The sequence below is a fragment of the Manacus vitellinus genome, unplaced genomic scaffold, assembly GCF_001715985.3.
Source record: "Manacus vitellinus isolate BGI_N305 unplaced genomic scaffold, ASM171598v3 scaffold_74_pilon, whole genome shotgun sequence".
NCBI classification, from domain to species: domain Eukaryota; kingdom Metazoa; phylum Chordata; class Aves; order Passeriformes; family Pipridae; genus Manacus; species Manacus vitellinus.
In genome coordinates, this window is record NW_021940780.1 from 1,885,379 (window position 1) to 1,906,882 (window position 21,504).

At 47.2% G+C, this 21,504-nt stretch overlaps 1 protein-coding gene across 1 annotated transcript in view; it reads right to left on the reverse strand.

Moving 5' to 3' along the window:
- The window catches only part of DOCK5 (dedicator of cytokinesis 5), a 60,506-nt gene extending 43,531 nt beyond the window's left edge, over window positions 1-16,975 (reverse strand). Inside the window, exons 1-12 of the mRNA XM_029964567.1 lie at window positions 16,894-16,975; window positions 11,318-11,358; window positions 10,341-10,396; window positions 9,499-9,595; window positions 6,286-6,434; window positions 5,489-5,624; window positions 5,205-5,362; window positions 4,383-4,464; window positions 3,782-3,911; window positions 2,763-2,835; window positions 1,197-1,339; window positions 462-587 (exon numbers count right to left, since the gene is read on the reverse strand). Of these exons, the coding sequence (XP_029820427.1) occupies window positions 462-587; window positions 1,197-1,339; window positions 2,763-2,835; window positions 3,782-3,911; window positions 4,383-4,464; window positions 5,205-5,362; window positions 5,489-5,624; window positions 6,286-6,434; window positions 9,499-9,595; window positions 10,341-10,396; window positions 11,318-11,358; window positions 16,894-16,903 (1,201 nt within the window). The 5' untranslated portion in view covers window positions 16,904-16,975. The remainder of the gene's footprint in view (window positions 1-461; window positions 588-1,196; window positions 1,340-2,762; window positions 2,836-3,781; window positions 3,912-4,382; window positions 4,465-5,204; window positions 5,363-5,488; window positions 5,625-6,285; window positions 6,435-9,498; window positions 9,596-10,340; window positions 10,397-11,317; window positions 11,359-16,893) is intronic.
- Window positions 16,976-21,504: the final 4,529 nt, after the last annotated feature.

The following is a 21,504-nucleotide window of genomic DNA, read 5'->3' on the forward strand; positions in this document are numbered from 1 at the left end:
ACCACGTCACCCTCATCTTCTCCTCAGCCTTTGGGTAAGTCCCAGAATCACAGAATATTGGAAGGGGCTTTTAATGACACCCAACATCCCAGCATTTCACCTCCATCTCATATTACACAAAATCCTTTTAAAAATGAACCGTTTTCCTTTTCATATACCTCTTGTCCCTATGTATTTTTTTTTACAGGGTTAAATCCACTTAGAATGGATTATACAGGGTCAAACCTACACCCACCAAAACTGTCTGTGACTAAAAAGATATTTTAATCCAAAAAACTATTATTTTTCAATCAGAAAGGAAACTCATGTTTTCAATTCTTTTGACAAAACCAATTTAAAATCGTCCAGAAACGTGAAGAAAAATAGAAAGTTTTCAGACAGCTTCAAAATATATCTTTTTATAGCAGAAACTCCAGAATTTTAACTGGCTCTTTCCCTCTGTAGAGGCACAGGGGACCTACCAGGAAGAATGATCTCAGGGAATCCCATTTTCCGAGCCACAGCAGTGGATCTGTCTACAAGGTGGGAGAAATCCTTTTGAACCTGAGCCAGATCCCCAGGGAGCAGCTTCAGGGAGACCCAAAGACCTGAGAAAAGGATGATAACACTTGTTTACTGCCAAAAAAAAAAAAAAAAGGTACAAACCCATGAATTTTAAGCCCATGTTTGTAAAAACCTTTTTCCTCCTGTGACCTTCCTGCATCAATTCCTTAAATATCCCGAGCTGGTTCTTTCTTGCCCAGTTCTGCATCTCCCTAAGGCTGAGGGAGACTTTACTGGGCAGGAAGATGCTCTGAAGTAAAACACAAACTTTCTGAGGTGAACCCTGAGTGTGTTTGAGCAAAGGCCACACACACAGGGAAGGGCAGAAGGACCCTGAATAATTCACTTTAAACCCGAAGCCATTCAGGACACGCAGCAACGTTCACCTGACAGGATTTTATGTCCACATAAACAGCTTTAGGTTGGAAATATTGCATTATTAGCATGGAAAGCATCAGCTGGAGAAGCTCCTCTCAGCCAGGTGAGAAGAGCTCCTGGGTTAGATCCACGTGTGCTGGGTGACAACCACCACAGGGAACACAGGCTTGGCTCAGGGAAGGGATCAAACTCCCCCAGTCCCTGATCTCTGGACTTCCACAAGGCTTTTATCTCCTCAGCAAGCAGGGGAACCCTTCCCCAGGCTGGGGCTGTACCTTGGCCTTTGTGATTCACCTCCTTGGCAGCGATGACTTTGTTGAAGACCGAGGTGAGGGGCTCGTTCTCCCCAATCACGTGGGATGTGATCAGGGGGGACATGATCAGCTGCCTCTGCCTGATGTAGGTCTCCATGGCAATCCTAAATCAGAGAGCACACACCAACATCAACCTGGGCAAGAAGAGGGCTGGCCAACAGCTGGTTGTTTTCCAAGGAAATGGTTTTTTTTTTAAAGGATTCCCTTTAAAAAGGGTTCCCTTTTACTTTTTCACCTGCACAGAGCCATGGGAAGTACAGTTAAACTCTCAAGCTAGGAAGGACATCAGGCTTAGGATGAGTAACACTGAGCTGAGGCCTGATTTCAGTTGTACCTGAGAGCTGGTCCCTAGAGGCCACGTAGATTAATTAGTGTTAATTTAATAGAATTAATGACTGCTGTGAGATCACAAGTGGTGAACCTCTACCTAGTCACAGACACATCTACTGAGCTTTGGATCTTGAACCTGACTTCACTCCTGTACCCACACCAGCAACAGTGACACACAAAATCATGTCTTCACAGCTTGAGGTGTGCAGCTGTGCATTCAAACTCAGCCTCATTAGAGCAGAAGGAAAATGGGGGAAAAACCCCAAACCAACCAAACAAAAACCCCAAAACAAACCAACCCCCCAACAAACAAAACAAAACACAAACAAAGGACCCAAACAAAAAAACCTCCAAGCAAACAAAGAAAAATAACAAAAACAAGCAAAGAAAAATAACAAAACCAAACAAACAAAAAACCCCCAAACCAAACAAAAGCCCCAAAACCTCCCAAACAAACAAACAAACAAAACCCAACCATAAAGCAGCAGAGTGACATTATTCTGCAAAGGAAAATCCATCCTTCCAGGCCCTGAAAGGGTAGGGGAACAAAGTCTCCCCTGAAAATACCTTGTAATAACATCTGGCTGCAGCACTTGCATTGCTATATTTAGGACTGTAACAACATGGCTGGGTCTACCCAAACAAGCTCCATTTCAGTGCCTGGAATGTGCCAAAAAAGTGAGTACCCAGAGCAGGCAGAGCACACAAGGCTGACCAGCACTGCAGGAACGCAGAACTCACTGGGCTTCCTGGGAAAAATCCCTTCCCTCCTGCCCTCTGACCCTTCCAGGGAAATCTGGAGAGGGAAGAGGCAGAGGTCCCACCCAGCAGGGATAGGATGTGTCCCTGTGCTCAGGTGTTTCTGAAACTCTTGCTTCTCACCCCTCAAAGAGTTTGGAAACCACCTCCCCCAGGTCTCCCAACGTTATTTAGCACCATGTTCTCCTTTTCTCTCTCCCAGGGAGAAATTCCAGCTGACTGCCAGAACTCCCCAAGCAATTCAGCCTGTCATGGACACACAGAGAACAGAACAAAGGCTCCAGGGGACTGACAGAAACCTTCCCCTTCCAAGAGCTGGCTCCTGATCTATCTGCAGAGCCCTTGGGGCAGTGCCAGCCTCCCAGACAGATCTGTCCTCCTGCAGAGGACAATGGCTTTAAATAAGCCAGAGCTGTGACCTCTGGAGCCAGTACTTACTGCTGGAAGGGGATAAAATGCTGCTTCTCCTCGTCATCCACCTTGCCATGGATGATGTCAGTTATGTCCATCACTGCAACGACACCAGAGCAGCACTTACTGCTAAATGACACCCAGGGAGCTCTGCCCTTCATGATGGAAACAGCATTTACTGCTCAAGGACACCCAGAGAGCTCTGCCCTTCATGATGGAAACAGCATTTACTGCTCAAGGACACCCAGAGAGCTCTGCCCTTCATGATGGAAACAGCATTTACTGCTAAAGGACACCCAGAGAGCTTTGCCCTTCATGATGGAAACAGCATTTACTGCTAAAGGACACCCAGAGAGCTCTGCCCTTCATGATGGAAACAACAACAGCTCCTTTGGGGCCAGTGGCACCCGTGACAAGGGCTCTGAGCAACCTGGCCTGGTGGAAAAGTGTCCCTGGGGGAAACTTGGGGGGGCTTTAAGGTCCCTTCCAGTCCCAACCACTCTGGGATTCTCACCAGACAGCACCACCCTCATCTGAACTTTTCAAAAAGCACCTTTTCACTGATGGGCAAGTCAGCCCGTGAGTGTGAATATGTGGTAAAAACCAGGTGGGGCTCAGGGCTTTCACAGTAGAGAAATCACATTTATAATCAAAGGCTGTTATTGCTCATTTATTTTGTCTTCCACCACAAATTTCAAGTCCTTTCCCAGGAGATCATAGGAATCAAAGAGGAATTGGGTGTCTCATTCTGTAAAACCTCCAGCTTTATCCCTTGAGCCCCGAGGAGAAAATCCCTCCTGGATAAAGCCCTGATAAAGCTGCTGCACTGGGAGGTGACAAAAGTGAGCAGTGACAGCATTTCATCCTCCTGGACAACCTTCATTCGAGGTCTCAGAGGGGACTATTTATGGCTGGGCAGCAGCAGAGATGCTGACCCTGGTGGGTGCCAGGCTTTGGGACACCCCCAGCCCACAATTCCCCGTTCCCAGCCCCCTGTCCCGGTGCCTGGGCCATGGCAGACTCTCCAGGGGCTGCCCCTGCCCTACCTGCCACCCCAAAGGGCCTCCTGAGCCCACAGGTGTGCTTCTTGCCATCCTTGAGCTCCATGTGCCCCACCCTGACGATCTGACACACCAGGCTGATCTTGGGTCTGATCAGGTCAGAGCTGCTCAAGTCCTGGAAGTGAGGTGAGAGAAAAGGATATCAAAACCTGCTTCATGGATAGGAGGGAAGGCAGAGAGAGCAGGACACTCTGGGAGACTGAAAACGTGAAAATTGTGACCTCCAGGACCTCAAGGGAGCCCCGAAGGTCCTTGTGGGACCTCAAGGGAGCCCTGAAGGTCCTTGTGGGACCTCAAGGGAGCCTGCAAGGAAGGTGTAGAGAGACATTTATGGTGCCAGGACACAGGGAATGGCTTCCCACTGCCAGAGGGCAGGGACAGATGGGATAGTGGGATAAAATTCCTCCCTGGGAAGGTGGAGACACCCTGGCACAGGTTGCCCAGAAAAGCTGTGGCTGCCCCATCCCTGGAAGTGCCCAAAGCCAGGTTGGAACAATCTGGGACAGTGGGAGGTGTCCCTGCCCATCACTGGGTGATCTTTTTGATCCCTTCCAACCCAAACCATTCCCTGATGCTCTGAACTCACAGTGAAGACTGCCTGGAGGTTATTTAGCTTCTCAATTTCTTTGGGCATCCCGTTACTGCCCCAACGAACCAGGTAATTCTCACTGCAAATGAAGGAAATAAAAAAAGAAATTTAAATAAATCAACACCCAGCATTCCCAGTTCCTGCCAGAAGCTGGAAAGAGTTTTGATCTTTTGGGAATATTTGAAGAATTCTGCCCAAATCTTTCATCCCAAGAGGACTCTGAGGTCGATTTTGATCTTTCAGGAATATTTGAAGAATTCTGCTACATCTTTTATCCCAAGATGACTCTGGGGTGACTCATTTCAGAGGAGGGTGAAGGCACATTGTGAGCACTCCCTGTGTAATTCCAACTGCATTTCCACACCTGATAACTTAGTGCTGGAGACAGAGTGTTCCTGACACAGACTTGCTTCCCTGATAAAGTTCTTTACATCCTCCCTACCAATACATAATTCCCAGTTATTTGATGTGACCCTGCACTGCCTGGACAGAAAACATCAGGTATGGACATGATTTATTGGGAAACAAATAATCAAATGCATCCAGTCTTGGGAAAGTTGAGAATACAAAAAGACAGTCTGGGGTTTTGGGTGATGTGTCCCAGAAATGCTCAGCTTTAAGGAGGGGAGTCAGAACCTTGACTTCCCATCTCAGCTGAAATTAATTCCCAATTAATCAGAATTAATTTTCCCCCCACACTGGGGCAGCAACCACAGAACTGGAAAAAACTTCTCTGCTGGATTTTCTTTTCCAACCTCTACTGGCTTCTTTAAAAGGACCACCAGGATGACTAAATGACCTCTTAAAAACAGCCCCTACCTGATGAATTTGGAGAGATCAGGGTCGTAGAGGCTCATTAACAGCTCGGCATCTTCCCCAATGTTGCAGACAAAGTTCTTGAAGTTCACATACAGGCTGTAGGTGTGGGTGGAGTTGAAGATTGGCTGCCCCCTGAGGTCCAAACTCTGCTGCAGGGACTGCAAGGGACGGGAACATTTCCATGAAAAACAAACCCAGAGGAATTCAGTTGTGTGCTGCCAAAGGAGCACGAATGTACAAACACCAGGGACTTGGAGAGCACAGAGCAGTGACAGGAGGTGCACCTTCTCCTCCTGGATCCTCTCATCAATCCTTTTGGAGGCAGTTTCGTGGGCCTTGAAGAGGGAGATGGTGCTGGTCTCATCCGGGTCCAAGATGTTCCCGTTGTCATCTCGCACCACCAGGTCCAAGCCCAGGATCCTGAGCAGCACAGGGCACAAGAGGGGGATTTTGATTCAGTTGGGGAGCAGCAAAGGGGGCTTCAAGAGCACAGATGAACCAGGGAACTCAATTCCAGGGTGGCATCTCCCTCATTCTTGCTTGCAGGGCTTTGTTTTAAAAGGTGGATGTGTACCTACCAAGCTGATTATTATTCTTTGCCACAAGCTTTCTTCTTAATTGACTTATTTGACTTGAATCAGGTCTGACAGGCAGATAAATGAGCTCTGGAGTTGTTCCCTGTTCTGTGCAAACCAGTGAGAGCTGGAGTTCTGGTGGCCAACAGAATCCTGTTCCTCAGTTGCTGATAAAGCAATTTATTTATTTCACCACCAGCAGCCAAATCCTGCCTCCAGCCAACCAGGAACAAATTGTTCTCCCTGGGAAATGCCACCAAGGCCAGATTTATGAAGAATTAAGACAGGTGAGGCTTCCTGCCAAGTCCAAGAGATCTCTGGCATGTGAAGAACCCACTGCTGCAAACCCACCTGCCAGGCAGTCCCACCCTGATGGGCTCTCCAAGCTGCCACCATCGCCCTTCCAAGGGAAAAATCCCAGCCTAATTCAGTGTGTGGTCACTCCCACTGTGCATTTCCTGGGATTTGGGATCCCCCCCTGCCCCCCAGGCAGAGTTTGGGTTTACCTGTTGCCATAGTCAATCTTGGCAGTGACTTTCTTCTTGAGCTCAGCCAGTTCATCCTTGGGAAGGGTCCCCGAGAGGATCTGGGACCTCCACTCTATCAGGCTGTAGGTCAGCTGCTGCACGTGCCTGAACTGGGTTGTCTTGTTGTTCTGCAGGAAAAAAAGGGACAATTTTAAACAAGAAAAGCCTGAAACCACTGAGCTCAGTGAGCTCAGAACTGCCCTCAGCTACAGAACCCCACAAGTTGTATTTAACTACAAATACCTGAGAAACAGGCCCTGTGTGATAGTGCAAGATGAGACCCCAGGAATGAGTTCTCCAGTGCTTTGCATGGCCAAGGTTTAAGTGTCTTTAAGATCTTTAAGTGCCTTCAAGGGCTCCACCTTTCCCCAGGACATTTTTTTTTCCAGAAAAACCCCACAGACTAAAAATAGGCTTCTGGTGTTTTCCAGCACTTCAAAAGTGCTCTGCTGGGGAATTTTATGTACAGGGCAGAGAGAGGATGTTGAGTGACCACAAGGGTGTTCTAGCAGACTGAGACAGGAATGGCAACTTAATAGAGAATCATGGAGTGTCCTGAGCTGGAAGGGACCCACAAAGATCATCCATCCAACCCAACAACCCCACCCTGTGCTGAGAGAGTTGTCCAAAAGCTCTTTGAGCTCTGTCAGGTTTGGAGGGCTGTGACCAAACCCTGGGGGAAACACAGAAAGAACAAATATTCAGCTCCCAACCACCCCCTGGGGGAAGAACCTTTCCCTTCCATCCAGCTGAACCCCCTCCTGCCCCAGCTCCTGCCATTCCCTTGGGGCCTGTCCCTGCTCCCAGAGAGCTCTTGGCCCAGCCCATGTTTTCATACCCATGTTTTCACACCCCACCCCAGCTGTAGCTGCTCAGAACCACGTCAGGGATTGCCCTAAAAATGCTCTAAACCAATCAGCTGAGTGGATCCTCCTGTTTGCATTTCCATCTCTGCTGTGATTACCCAGCACTCACTGAATAGGACATCAAAAACTCCTGCTGAAGAGTTTCCTCCTGCCATCCCTGCTGTTATCATCCTTAATTAACAAAAATACTTTTCCTGCTGGTTCCACCCTGACAAAATCACTCCCATCTATGCACCTTGTTCCTCTAATTCCAAGCTCCAAGGTTGTAATTAAAACATGGATGGGTGTGTGCAAACCTACCCTGTTTGGAGCAAGGTGTGCTTGGAGAAGTAAATAAGCTTTTAAAAGTGTCAGACAAAATATTAAACCATTTAAAACATTTAAACCATTAAAGAGGAAGTCCAAGTCTCCTCCTCTCTTCGCCACCTGGGAGGACTCTGAGTGCCAAGAGCAGCTCATTTTCCCAGGGAAGGGCCACAAACTGGAAGTTTCTGGGACAATGATTATGGTTATTCAGCTCCAAAATGACCTTTCAAGAGGTTTTTGGCTCCCTCCCACCCACAGCCAGTGGGAACTGGCCAGTGGTTCCTTGCTGGTCCTGACTGGGGTGTGACTTAATTAAATTAACAGCAGCAGGGCTGTTAATTTTTAACTGCAAACCCCAACTGCTCCCCCACAGCAGAAAGGGAAACTCAGTTCAGTGATTTCCCCATTCTCATCTCTGTCAAATAACGTGAATGATTAATTAAATTACATGAAGGATATAAATCACTCATATTTCCCCCCAAATCTAAACAACCATCTTCTTTTCGATTTGGGTGACAGAGACTACAAGAGGTTTGAGTTGTTACAGGGAGGATATCAGAGATATATTTAACAAACAAAGAGATATATTTAATAAACAAAGAAAAAAACGGTGTCCTTGCATAAAAATACTTGCAAGGAAAAGGCAATTTGTGTGGGTTTTCAGGGCAATACAGAGCAGACCTCAATGTGCCATCAGCTAAAGCTGAGTTATCTCCACACCTAATTCCTATTAACTAAAGCAAGTTAACCTCCCCCCCATTTTTATATTTATTTTGCAGTGGAGATAAACCCACTGCTGTAATGAAACCCACAGGAATTAAAGCAGTGAAATTAAATGCTGCCAAAGGAAAAAAAAAATCCCCTCATGTTTCCTTTTTCTCCTCAAATATCTCCTTCCTCCTTTAGCCTTTTTTTTTTTTTATTCTTTTAATACACACTGCAAGGGAAAATAAAACAAACTCAAATCCATTTCAAACCACAACATTTTCCAAGCCTATTTTAGGACTTATATTGGTGAAGCACAAGAACATGAAAAGATTTCTGCTCTTCAAAAAAAAATAGATTCTGAGGCTACAATCCTCAAGTCATTCAGGAATTAAACAACAACAACAACAAAAAAAAAGCCAGGAACAAAACTCTCTTTTCAGGCAGTAATTCCATCCCATACAGCTTCTCATTAAATTAAGAGGGTGGAACAAATTCTTGTGGTTTCGTGGCACACAAACAGAATGAACTTTGTGGCCTGGTGAGATCTCCAACAGGAAAATTTGCTCAGTGATTAGATTTAAACCCCCTCATCTCAATTAAAGCACATTCTGGGCAGGCTGAACTCGCTGCTAATGGAAGAAAAGTCAACTCTGAGTTTTTAATGTGCCTTAATAATCCCCTTCGAAAGAAGGCAACTCGCTGGGAGCTCTTGGAGCAAGATAAACCCACCTGAGGGAGCCCAAAAAATCCCTGTCCTGCCTTGTGATGGTGCTGAGGTGACTCCCATGGTCAGGGGGCTCAACAGATCCAGCAGATGAGGGGTCTTTCCTCACCCTACTGGGAACTAAATCCTTGGGAGAGCTCCCAGGGGCCAGCCCAGGCACTGATCACAGCCCCAGCACCCTGCAGTGGCTGGAGCTGGGCCAGGGGGTTAAGGAATGAAAAAGGGAACAGAAAAAGTCTCCTGGAAAGTTGCTCTTCAATACTGGAAATTTAGGAATTTCTACAGATGCCGGGGGAGCTTTTCTAGAGAGACACAAGGCCAGGGCAACCTGGTGGATGAGTCCAGGAATGTTCTGTAGCAAGGACAAATGAGGATAATTGACAATTGGCAGGAATTTTCTGCATGTCATGCAGGAAGATGACACCAAACCTCAGCTCTGTGAGCCCACAGCAGTGCAGCAGAGCACTTCTAGCCTCTCTCAACACCACTTTTGCCACAATGGAAGTGTTAAAATGCTGCTTGACATCCCTGCCAACAGCCCAGGCTCATCTCACCTGAGGTTTTGTGATAAAAGTGAAGAAAACTCACCACATACAACTTGTGCCAGATAACTGCCCACTCCCTCAGGGTGGAGGTGAGCTCCTGGCCCAGGGGTAACTCACTTGGAATCACCGTTTCGTGTTGCCTGGAGGGGGAAAAAAAGGAGAAAATGGAAGGTTTTACACTCAGGGTTAAAACTTCATGGTCAAACATCCTTTTTTTTTTTGATAAATATGTAAAAGGAAGTTTCAGAGGGGATAATTTCCACACAGTTCACTCAGACAGGATGGCAAGACTCTAAAGATGTTCTCCAGCACACACAGGCACATTCATTATCCATTTTTAATCCAAGCCTCTTTCAGTCTTGTTATTCCCAATGCATCCATCCCAGAAACAGAATAAATAGGCAGAAATTCAGTTTGGAAGAACCACCCCATGCAGTGGTAACAGTCATTTAACAAATAAAAATAAAAGAGCACTTTACAAAGCTTCCTCCTTTGCAACTGCTGTTTTCCTCTGGCTCTGACAACCAGAGACTCAGCTACCAGGAGTCATTTCCTTAAATGTTTTCCAAGACAGGAAGGACTCCACACTCCTGCTGGGTCCTTGCCTGGGAGCAGGAGGCTCTCCTGACTTGCAGGAGTTCTCAGAGGAGCTCCACTGACCTGCCCCACTCCTAACTGGTCTAGCAGAGCTTCCTAAATCCTGCCAAGAGCCTCCTCCTGCACCCACCCCACAGCTGCTCTGAAAAATGAAATTATGCAGCCCTGGAAGCCTGGCACAGGAGGCACACCCTGCTCAGAGGCAGAGCAGGAGTGTTTGGCACCCCCACAGCTCCTGGAATGGGGGGTTTTGGGGTTTACATTCCCCTGGTTTGGCTGCCGACCTACCCCCGGTCCTTCACGATGGCCTCTTTTAAATGGATGTACGTTTCGGGGAAAATGCCCTAAAAATAAACAGAGAAATCAGAGGAATCAAGCACAGCCTGGGTTAGGAGGGGGACAAAAATACATTTAGCAGAAAGGAGGGAAAAAGGGAAAGAAATGTCCCAGTATCACAGGAAAAAAAGCCATTAAAGAGTCCACATTTGAGCACTATATTTGATATTTGGCACCTCAGAGAAGGCAATTCCTTGTTTCCCTCTAATGACACTCATCTTCCTGCATGACATGCAGAAAATTCCTGCCAATTGTCAATTCTACTCATTTGTCCTTGCTACAAAACATTCCTGGACTCATCTGCCAGGTTGCCCTGGACTTGTGTCTCTCTAGAAAAGCTCCCCCAGCATCTGTAGAAATTCCTAAATTTCTATTATTTAAGAGCAACTTTCCAGGAAACTTTTTCTGTTCCCTTCTCATTCTTTTTTATGACCAAAAAAAATGGCAGCTGAGGGATGCTACCACAAGAGAGGAGCCAGGAATCCTCTGGGAAACCAGATTTCCCTGCAGCTTCAGGGCCAGATCCACAAACCTCAAGCAGCCTGGCTGAGATCCAGGCTGTGTGCAATTCCTGGAATATTTTCCAAGCCAAATAAAAAAATCTGATATCACCATTAAATATAACTAATGCTGGATGTGTCCAGGTCCAAGAGCATAATAATAATAAAGCAATAAACTCGTGGATGCAGATGTGGAGCAGTTAATTTGGGGAGTTCAGGCTGCATTCCTTGTGATTCCAGAGGGGGAATATCCAGCTAATGGCTCTGAAACTTTGAGCTCAGGGGCATTTTTTCTGTCACTAAAGAAAAGGACACAATGGCCAGGAGAGCTGCATAATATTCAGACAAGAAATCCAGCAGATTACAGCACTGGATGGGGCCTGGCAAGGTGTGAGATGAAAAGGAGAGCCATAAAAAGGGAGGTCATACCTTCTTCGATTTATTTCGGAGGGTGTATCCTCGGTACCAGCCTGGCAAAGGAAACAAAAATATTTATATTTATATCTATATTTATATTTATTTACATTTACATTTATATTTATATTTACATTTATATTTCATTTATATTTATAATTTATATTTATGGTTTTCTTGTCTACAGCAACGAAACACCAAGTGTAATTCCCACCACCTTTCCACAGCACCAAAATCTATTGATTTTGCCAGTTTGAGCTCTTACTGCTCTGGAGACACCTCTGCTTTTTAGGGAGGAGCCTGAACTGCTTGTCCTGGCACAGATCCTGCTTATTAATATTATCTGATCAAGATCTAGAGAGTACAAGATAAAAATAACAGCTGTGATCCCCAGGACTCAGAAGGACGTGTCACTGAGGGGGACATTTCTTCTCTCTTCAGCACCTGGGCTCTGACCTGTATTTTCATAAACCCATGGAATGGTTTGGGTTGGAAGGGACCTTAAAAATCATCCAGGGACAACTTCTACTAACCCAGGCTGCTCCAAGCTGGCCTTGGACACTTCCAGGGGGTTATTTTGATGTTAAAGTCACCAAAATGCAAACCTACTAAAAAAAAAAGCTGAATTTCTTGCATCTTCAAGGGATCTTTGCTCAGGGAGCAGAGAGGGGAGAGGCAGAGCTGGGGGAAAGTCCTTGTCCCTTCTCCTCCAGCACCTCCAAACCATGTGAGATGGGGGGTCTTCCTCTCCCTCCTCCCCTGCACCCCTTGGCTGGGCTGTGCCAGCAGGGCATGACCAAGCACCCTCTGCACTGGGTTCCTCTCTTTGCCACAGCCAAGTTTCCATCCCCTGAGTCCTCCTGAAGTTCCTGCCCTGAAAACAACCAACTGAACCCATGAGGAGAAGAATCTGCCCCGTTTTAAAGGGCCACATCCCTTGGGTTGAGTCTCACCCTGACCCTCAGCCAGGAAAACACCAAAGACATTCCAACCTCAAGACTCGCCAGGATCCCAACTCTCCACTACCCCAATTCCCAAGTTTTTACTCTTTTCCTAAGGTTCCACCTGCCCAAAAACTAAACCCACAGGCCCTGTCCCTCAGCAAGCACACAGGGACTATATATATGTGTATATATAAATATATATGTGTATATATATATATATATATATATGGATTATAGTCCCTAACTCATGGATGGTGCTCAGTCAGCCAGACAACCCCCCTGCTCCCACAGGATTATGTCCAGCTGAGTGGCAGCACCAAGAAGGCAAAGGAGTTTAAGGGAATAATCAGGCAAAGGAGAGAAGAAGAGAGGAGGGGAGGCTGGTTTATTTGGGTTTTTGTTTGTTGGTGGGGTTTGTTGTTGTTCCCCCCCCCAACATTGATATATTCAGAAAGGAACCTCCCACGAAGAACCACAAATCTGAGATCCCTTGACCATAAATTAAGAGTTTAGAGTGGTTATATTTGTGTTTTGATGGGGGTTTTTTGTGTGTTTCTTGTTGTATTTGGTCTTTTTTTCTTTTCAAGTGCAGTTTTGACCCCTTTCTGCAGCAATGAGGAGGCACCTCAACCACAGAAACCCCAATATTCCAGGAATAAGTCAGGAGCAAAGAAGAAATTCCATTCCTTGCACAGGATGAAAATAAGATTATCCATTGACCATGGACCCATGGATGAGGTACTGGATTAGGGATGAGAAGATTTAGGTTCTATTTTTACCTAAGTTGTCATTAATTGAACAGTAAAGTCCAAGTTGCTCAGGGTGTGAGACAAAGCCCCCGGAATTTGCCAGGAGTGTTTTCCCAGCGATCTCAATTCCATCTGCCACTCTCAGCCCCTCCACAGCACAACTTCCTCATATTTCAAATGGCCTCTTGGCACTGAGCACATTCCTGTCAAATGTTTTGCAATCATTGCATCAAACCCTGTTGTGTCTGATGATGCAAAAGCTATTTCTGCAAGCACCTCGTGCCATTTTTTATCGGAATTCTGCTCCTGTTTTCAGTAATTTTGCCCATCCCTGGAACAGGAACACCATCTTTTGCCAGTGGTCGACTGATGACGTGATTTCTTCTTATTAAAAACCCCCCAAAATATGCCTAAACTTCAGAGGAATGAGAGATTATTGAAGTGTTTGGGTATTTTCACCAAGCAGGAGAAAAGTTCTTCAGTTGATGATGACCCAGCACATTTAAGCTCCTACAACGAACTGAAATCTGGTTGAGACCACAAAAAGAACACTGAGCTGGCAAAAAAAATATCCAAAAGTTTGGGTGTTTCTTGGGATCAGGTCCTCAGTTTTACCTTTCATTAAATGGATTTTCTGCAGCACGGAAAAGATGGGAAAATCTACAAGAAAATATTCCAATGGCAGTGGTTTGATGCTGGCAAGTTCTCCAGGGTGGGGCAAGCCCAGGTCAGGGGTTGAACCACAAGGTCTTTGTTCCTCCTGCAGGGCCCTGTCCTGTCTCCCCCCACACACAGGGATTGCTTCACCCCCTCCAGGGCTCAGAGAAAAGGCTGAAACCAGGCAGAAAGTCAGTGTAAACTGATTTTCAGCAGGAGAAGAAAGCCATGAGAACCAGGTATGTGAGCAGACATTCCTTCTCCCCACAACTGGGCCATTTCCCACAGCTTCCCTGAAATTATAATAATAAAAATAATAAATAATAAGAGTTTCCTCTAAACAGCAACATCTCCTCCCAGCTCATCCTCAAGGACAGATTCCCAGAGAGTAAATCCTGCACTGAACCAGCCTCCAAAGCACTGGATGCAGCAAGTTTTCCTTCTTTCCTTGGAGATTTTGCAGCGTGTGCAGAGTCTCAAATATTTTTGGCAGAAGCCCACGCTGCGTTATCTCGTTATCAAGTGGAACAAGGAATTCTGCACAAATACCTTGTGCCCTTCAAGCACCTCACAGGCAGCCAGGGAAGGGAGGGGAAAAATAAAAAAAATAACCCTGACTTTGCAGGTTCCAGTGCTAAGAGATCTCAGCTAGCAAGGCCAAGCTGGGTTTATTTTAACCTAAGAAAAGTGGTGACCTCCAGGAGGGTTTGGACAACACTGTGAGACAGGGTGGGATTTTGGGGTGTCTGTGCAGGGCCAGCAGTTTTACTCTGACCCTTGGGGGTCCCTTCCAGCTCAGGAATTCCACGCTTCCAAGGCCTTCCAGCCTTTGTGACAGCCCTCTACCTGCAGGCAGCACCTGGGAGCACAGCTGAGCAGGGATTTTACAATTCCAAGGTGTTTGCCCTCCTTGTGAAGCCATCAGGCAGCACAAGAGCAGCCCCTGACTGTAGGTGCTTCCCTAAGGGTTGGTGAGACACCTCAGCCCCTGGCCAAGCCAAAGGTTGGCCCAAACTGCACCTTCTGCTGACACTTTAATTCGCTTTATCGCCCTCTCCTCTCCCCCAGGGGCTCAGCTCTATCAGTGTTGTGTCTCCAGGGCCAGATAACGTTTCTTGTTCACACCAAAAGCCCAACCCTGCTGCCTCCCTGCCAGGGGACACACTGTGCACTTGGAGCCCTCCAGACAGGGCAGGGCCAGCCCAAATCCCACACAAAGAGCTCTCCTGGGAAGGCTCTTTGACACCTGGCTGAGGAAACCAGGAGGAGAAAGGAGGAACGTTCCAGGTGACCAACAACAGCCCTGAGAACCTCCTGGTGACTCACACCAGATGCTGAGGTGGGGAGTAAGAGCTAAAGCAGGATTTTTCCAAGTGAAAACTTGACAACAATTCCCTAAGGAACGTCAGAGATAGCCCATGGAACAGCCTTGGCCAGGAGCTGCAGGGATAACTCACACCCTGCTCAAAAAAGGGCCTCCTGGGGCATCTCTGAGCTTTTTCTTCCTGCAGAGCCTCCGCCCTGGTGGCATGGAAAGTTTTCCCTGGGTTGAGACTTGTGTACCCAGATAAGAACAGAGATTAGAGGAACAAAACCCTGGAGCTCTGTTGGCAGGAGGGAGAACATCCCTCCTCCCAAAACCCAACCCACAGGGAGCTGGGAGAACATCCCTCCTTCCAAAACCCACTGGGAGCTGGGAGAACATCCTTCCTTCCAAAACACACAAGGAGCTGGGAGAACATCCCTCCTTCCAAAACACAACCAACAAGGAGCTGGGAGAACATCCCTCTTCCAAAACACAACCCATGGGGAGCTGGGAGAACACCCCTCCTTCCAAAACCCACAAGGAGTTGGGAGAACACCCCTCCTCCAAAACCCAAAGCTGGGAGAACATCCCTCCTTCCAAAACACAATCCACAGGGAGCTGGGAGAACACCCCTCCTTCCAAAATATAACCCACAAGGAGCTGGAAAAAGCTGGAAAAAGCAGAGAGCTGATGTCCCAAAAATTGGAGATGACAAGAGGCGAGAATTTCCTGCCAAGCAGCCGGAATATAGAACCGAGGGGGGTTGAGATGGATTTATGGGGAACCAGAGCAGACCCACAGCAGAGTTCCCATCTCTGACACAATCCACACCTTCCCCTTTCCGCTCACAAACGTCTGGGCCTGAGTTTTTTGGCTGCACTTTGTGGGAAAAGGGTCGAGTTGGACGGCGGGAATTCCGAGGTGCCTCAGCCACGGGCTTTGATTGCACACGGAGGGCTCAGCAGCTGAAAACAATCCCTTTTTTCCCTTTCCCAGATGAAAACAATCCCTTTTCCCCTTTCCCAGATGAAAACAATCCCTTTTCCCCTTTCCCAGATGAAAACATTCACTCTCCTCAACAATTTCCAGGCGATTTTCTCTCTCCCACCAGAGAAAATTCCAGCCTGGGACATTCCAGGCAAAAAAAAAAAGGGATGTTATTTGGGTGTTCATTCCCTGTTCTTGACTACCTGTTTAAAGAGCTGATTACAAGTTAAACAATGAGGTTGCTTAAAAATCGTGAGAAAGAAAGAAAGAAACACCCCAGCATTTTGGGAAATATAAAATGCATCCTCTGCATGAATTTTGCTTCTTGACACTCCCTCTTTCTTGGGTCTTTTTGCAGAATCAAGTCACAAATTAGTAGGATTATCTACAGATATTCTGCCTGTTATCTACAGATATTTTCCCTCTTATCTACAGATATTTTCCCTGTTATACACAGATATTTCTCCTTTTATGCACAGACATTTTGCCTGTTATATACAGATATTTTGCCTCTTATGTAGAGATATTTTGCCTGTTATATACAGCTATTTTTATTATTATTATTATTATTTTTCAGCTGGATCACTTCATCAGACCAATGGAAGTGCCAGGCCTGGCACGGCCCAAAGAGGAGCCAAAGCAAAGAGGCGTGGTGTGAAAACAGGAATGAGGAGCCAGAATTAAGTGTTTCTTTATCCTGTAGCTCTGCCTTGAGACACAGAGAAATCTCACCTTGTTAAACTCTGCCAGGAACCCAAAAGCTACGTTAAATTTTCTCTATTTTCTGCATTTTTAAAACCATTTTAAAACTCAGTACCGAGTAACAAAGCACTTCAGGCACGGCAGGAGTGGAAAACACAGATGTAAAATTGCTGTTATTTCAGAAAAATAACCTCCATTTGTTACATTTTCCTTCCCAAAAAAGCAGCAGCAAGAAGTGGGACCCACCTTCGTACATCTCCAGGATGTGAACGGTGTCCCCGACCTGCAGCGACAGCTCCACGTCCTGAGCGGCCTCGTAGTTGTAGATGGCTAAAAAAAAAGGGAAAAATACAATTATGAGGGGCCAGGGGTTCAATTATTGGCTGGTGGCACCTGCCCAAGGCAGGGCAGCATTTTGGAAAAGCGCTATAAAGTCATTAAGGGGTGAGGAATCCTCTGGAAAAGGGGGAGGGGGTATCTATTCCCAGATTTTGCCCTGCAAGGGGAAGAAATCTTATTCTTCACAGCCAGGATAATAATACAGTTGTTTTATTGCCCAGAATACAGATCTAGGAGTCCTTAGGACAACCTGCCCACGACCTCAGGCATCAGGGATCAATCAGGAATTATCATTTTTTTATAGCATTTCATAGCACTCACTAGTGGAGTGTTGGAAAACACCACAAATTTGATGTTCTGATAAAACCCACCCCTATTCTATGCTAAAAAATACTCTGATTATTTGCTACTCAAGGATCTCCCCAGACAAGACCCAATTTTAGCACGAAAACTTGAGATTCTCCACAAATTTAATCCCTCCCAAAGACAAAGCTAATCTGGATCTTATCAGATTTCCATAGGGAATAGGATTAAGCCCAAAAGCAGAGCCTTCCCTGGAGACAAGAGGAGAAAGTTTAATTTGAATTTGCTTTCAAACCAGCCCAAATAAAGAGACATAAAAGCAGGGAAAGGCTTTTCTCTGGGTCCATGAGCTGATCAGCAAAGTCAGGACAGACACTCCTCTACCAAACTGGGGCATCTTAATTTATTTAAACATGGATTTAAGCACAGATCACACACAAGGCAACCTTCCCACACGCAGAAATCTTATATTTACATATCCCTGAGCTAATTTATTAGTGAATAAACACCGTGTTTGTTTTAAAGAAAGCAAATAAATCCCACAAACGTTTTCAGGAGGCTTTGGGAAAATCCTTCAGACCGCCCAAGGTTTGGATTTGAAGGGCTCTGCCTGGAAAACCAAATAAATAAATAAAAGAGTGGAGCTTTTCTGTCACAGACCCACATCCAGTGCCCATCTTTCCCGTCAGGATGAGGAATTATTGCCTCCTGGAAAGGCTCCAAACGACTGTGGGTGACCACACAGGAAATTATCTCACAGATAGGAGCTGCCTCTCAAATATTGGAACTAAAAATAGTCCCCCAGGAGCAGGAGATGTGAATCCCTGCTGGATCTGAGCACAGGCAGACACTTCTTTTCCTGTGCTGCAGGGCAGGGAGTGTTCCCAGAGGCACTGATTTATGCCTGCAGACACACATGGACTTTGCATTGAATCCACCACATGGTTTTCCAGAGAATTTTGGGAATATTCCAGGTTGCAGGAATATTCCTGGGCTTTTGCTCCTAAGGCACGAGCTGCTTCGACATCCAGTTTCCTCTCCCTCCCCCCAAGGGTGCTGTAAATCAATATATTAAAAACTGACTGGTGATCTGGATGTTCATCAACACCTCAAAGGCCCCAGAATAGGCCCAAAATTAAAAAACACTCCATCAACATTTTAACAGAAAAATCTGGATAATGTTCATGGCCGAAGATGAACTGATGGGGAATGCTGGACTTGATTCAGTTCAGAAGAATTTGTTCCAACAGACCCAGGCAATAATCCTGCAGGGGGTTGCAGCAGCAAAACCCAACCCAAAGGGCAGCAAACTCCCTGTGGCCGTGCCTCCTGTTGGGATAAACCTGCCAAATCCCAGAGATCAAGCAGGGATGTTGCAATCCATGACTGGGATGGGATATCTCCAAACCTCCCCGAGCTGCAGCAGGATCAGAGTGGAAGGATGACACAACCCCAGCTCCCTCTGGAGTCCCCCAGGACGTGCCCTGGGACACTGCAGTGTCACTGGCACTGCTCAGGTGAGGACCAGGCACCAGGCAGAGGATGGACATTAATAACCTGTTAATGAACGTGTCAGCAGACTCAGGAGGTTGAAGGCAGAGTGTCTGGGCCAACTCCTGACTTGGCTGATGACACTTTGTCTGCTGAAGTTTCCTCCCGTGGTTACAGCTGTCCCAAAGTGCTCTTTGGGATTTCTGGCCATGGCTGTGCTTCCCCACCCTCACAGCCAAGAACTCCTTCCCACTATCCCCCCTAACCCTGTCCCCTGGCAGTGGGAAGCCATTCCCTGTGTCCTGTCCCTCCATCCCTTGTCCCCAGTCCCTCTCCAGCTCTCCTGGAGCCCCTTCAGGCCCTNNTAACCTGTTAATGAACGTGTCAGCAGACTCAGGAGGTTGAAGGCAGAGCGTCTGGGCCAACTCCTGAATTGGCTGATGACACTTTGTCTGCTGAAGTTTCCTCCCGTGGTTACAGCTGTCCCAAAGTGCTCTTTGGGATTCCTGGCCATGGTTGTGCCTCCCCACCCTCACAGCCAAGAATTCCTTCCCACTATCCCCCCTAACCCTGCCCTCTGGCAGTGGGAAGCCATTCCCTGTGTCCTGCCCCTCCATCCCTTGTCCCCAGTCCCTCTCCAGCTCTCCTGGAGCCCCTTCAGGCCCTGGAAGGGGCTCTCAGCTCTCCCTGGATCCTTCCCTTCTCCAGGTGAACCCCCCCAGCTCTCCCAGAGGGTCTCCAGAGCAGAGGGGCTCCAGCTCTTGGCCCCCTCTGGATTCATCCCAACAGCTCCTCATCCTTGTGCTGCACGTCTCACACACACACACACACACAGGGATTCCTACATGCAATTTGCAGATGCCTCGGGTTTTTTCTGGGACAAACAGACATTATCCAAATACCAGGCTGCATTTTTCCCTAAATTGCTGCTTTAGCTCCAGACAAAAGCAGCCTGAGCAGCCCCAGAGTCCAGGGAAAGGTGGGTGGGTGTCAGAGCAGCCTTTCTTGTGAGAACACAGAGAGGGAATTCAAACCAAAGAGCAAAGAACTCCCCAGTTCCCTTCCCCTCCCCAAAGATCACAACAGCCACAAGCCAGAGAACTGAACACTGCAGTTCCCTTCCCTCTCCCTGCTGCACCAGACAGGTTTCACATCCCAAAATTTAAGCACTGACATCCCAGCACTGAAGTAAAGGAACTCACTTCTGCCCCTGCACAACAACAACAAAAGGCAATTTTGGAGTATCTTGCCTTGCCAGACTGAGTGAAGGCAGAGCAGAGGGGCACTGCACATAAAACCTCCTCCCCAGTGGTTCTGCACAAGGTTAGAAAAGACAAATTGCTGGCATATTTTCCCTGTTTGCAAGTGATGCTTCCTGCTGCTGGGAGTCCCAAACAGCCCATCTGCAGGGATTTGTGCTGCTCAGCCTCTTTTTTAGTGTGTGTATTTAATCTGACCTCTCTCAGACTTGAAAGCAAAAGGAAACTGTGCATGACAAACACGGCCATGGCAGGAAAAAAAATCAAACCCCTTCATTTAAATCCCGACAGAGCAGCAAGAAGGGAAAATAAGGCAGGGACTTTTGTCCTCCAATTTGCAGGAATATCTGAAGTTAAGTCTTTTTGCTCCAAGCTAAACTTCAGCTGAGATTCTGTCCTTTGAAATTCACTTTGGAGTGATGATCCTGCTCCTTTTATCCTCCTGGATGAAAAGCAGCACTGAAGTCTAACAAATTTAATCTAAATAAAGAGGACGAGGTGGAGAACACGACCCAGAAGATGGGTTTGTTTCGTGATGAGCACAACCAGAGGCAACATCTCATGTTATTTGGTTCACAGGCCTCCAAGCTGGATTAGTGGGAAGTGTAAGACATGGAATCCATGAGGAGGGAAGGTCAGAGGAAGGAGCATTGGGGAAAGGCAGCACATAACTTTATGACTGATGACAGCAGCCAGAGTCACGAGGGGAAGATAAGAAGCAACTCTCCTGCTTCAGGGCAGAAGGTGAGTCCTCAGAATGGATGGCAAAGGAACTCCAGAGGCACTGCCCAAGTGGGGGTGGGTGCTGGGTTCCCCCAGAGCCAGCCCCACAAACACGGAGGGCAGAGGGAACCTAGCACAGCCTGGGCTCTCCAGGGCCCTGAGGGATCCCTGTGGAGAGCTGGGAGGTTCTCAGGAGGCCCAGTTTGGCAGCAACACGATGGGAAGAGCAGGTTAAGCTGTGTCACTCCCCCCCAGTGGTAGGAAGACACCAGATTAATCCCAGCACAGACATTCCTTATCCATGAGACACCACCCAGAGGCACGGACACAGCACGAAGCCTCCGTGTTGTGCATGGGGCAGAAAAGGAGAAGCACAATTATATTACAAATAAAACCCCCCAAACACACTCCAAAAACCCACAAAAGCTTCACTTTTGGACAAAGAGCCTGGAGAGAAGCTTAAATTTGCAAGAGGTCTGTCAGCAGCTCACGGAGCCTGAGCTGGATCTCAGTGGAACCAGGGGGAGATCCAGCAGTTCCAGGGGGAATGGTTTCCAACTGAGAGGAGGTTTGGATGGGATATGGGAAGAAATTCTTCCCTGGGAGGGTGTGGAGGTGCTGGGATGGGATTCCCAGAGAAGTTGTGGCTGCCTCATCCCTGGAAGTGCCCAAGGCCAGGTTGGAGTAACCTGGGCTAGTGGAAGGTGTCCCTGCCCGTGGCAAGGATGGCACTGGATTGGCA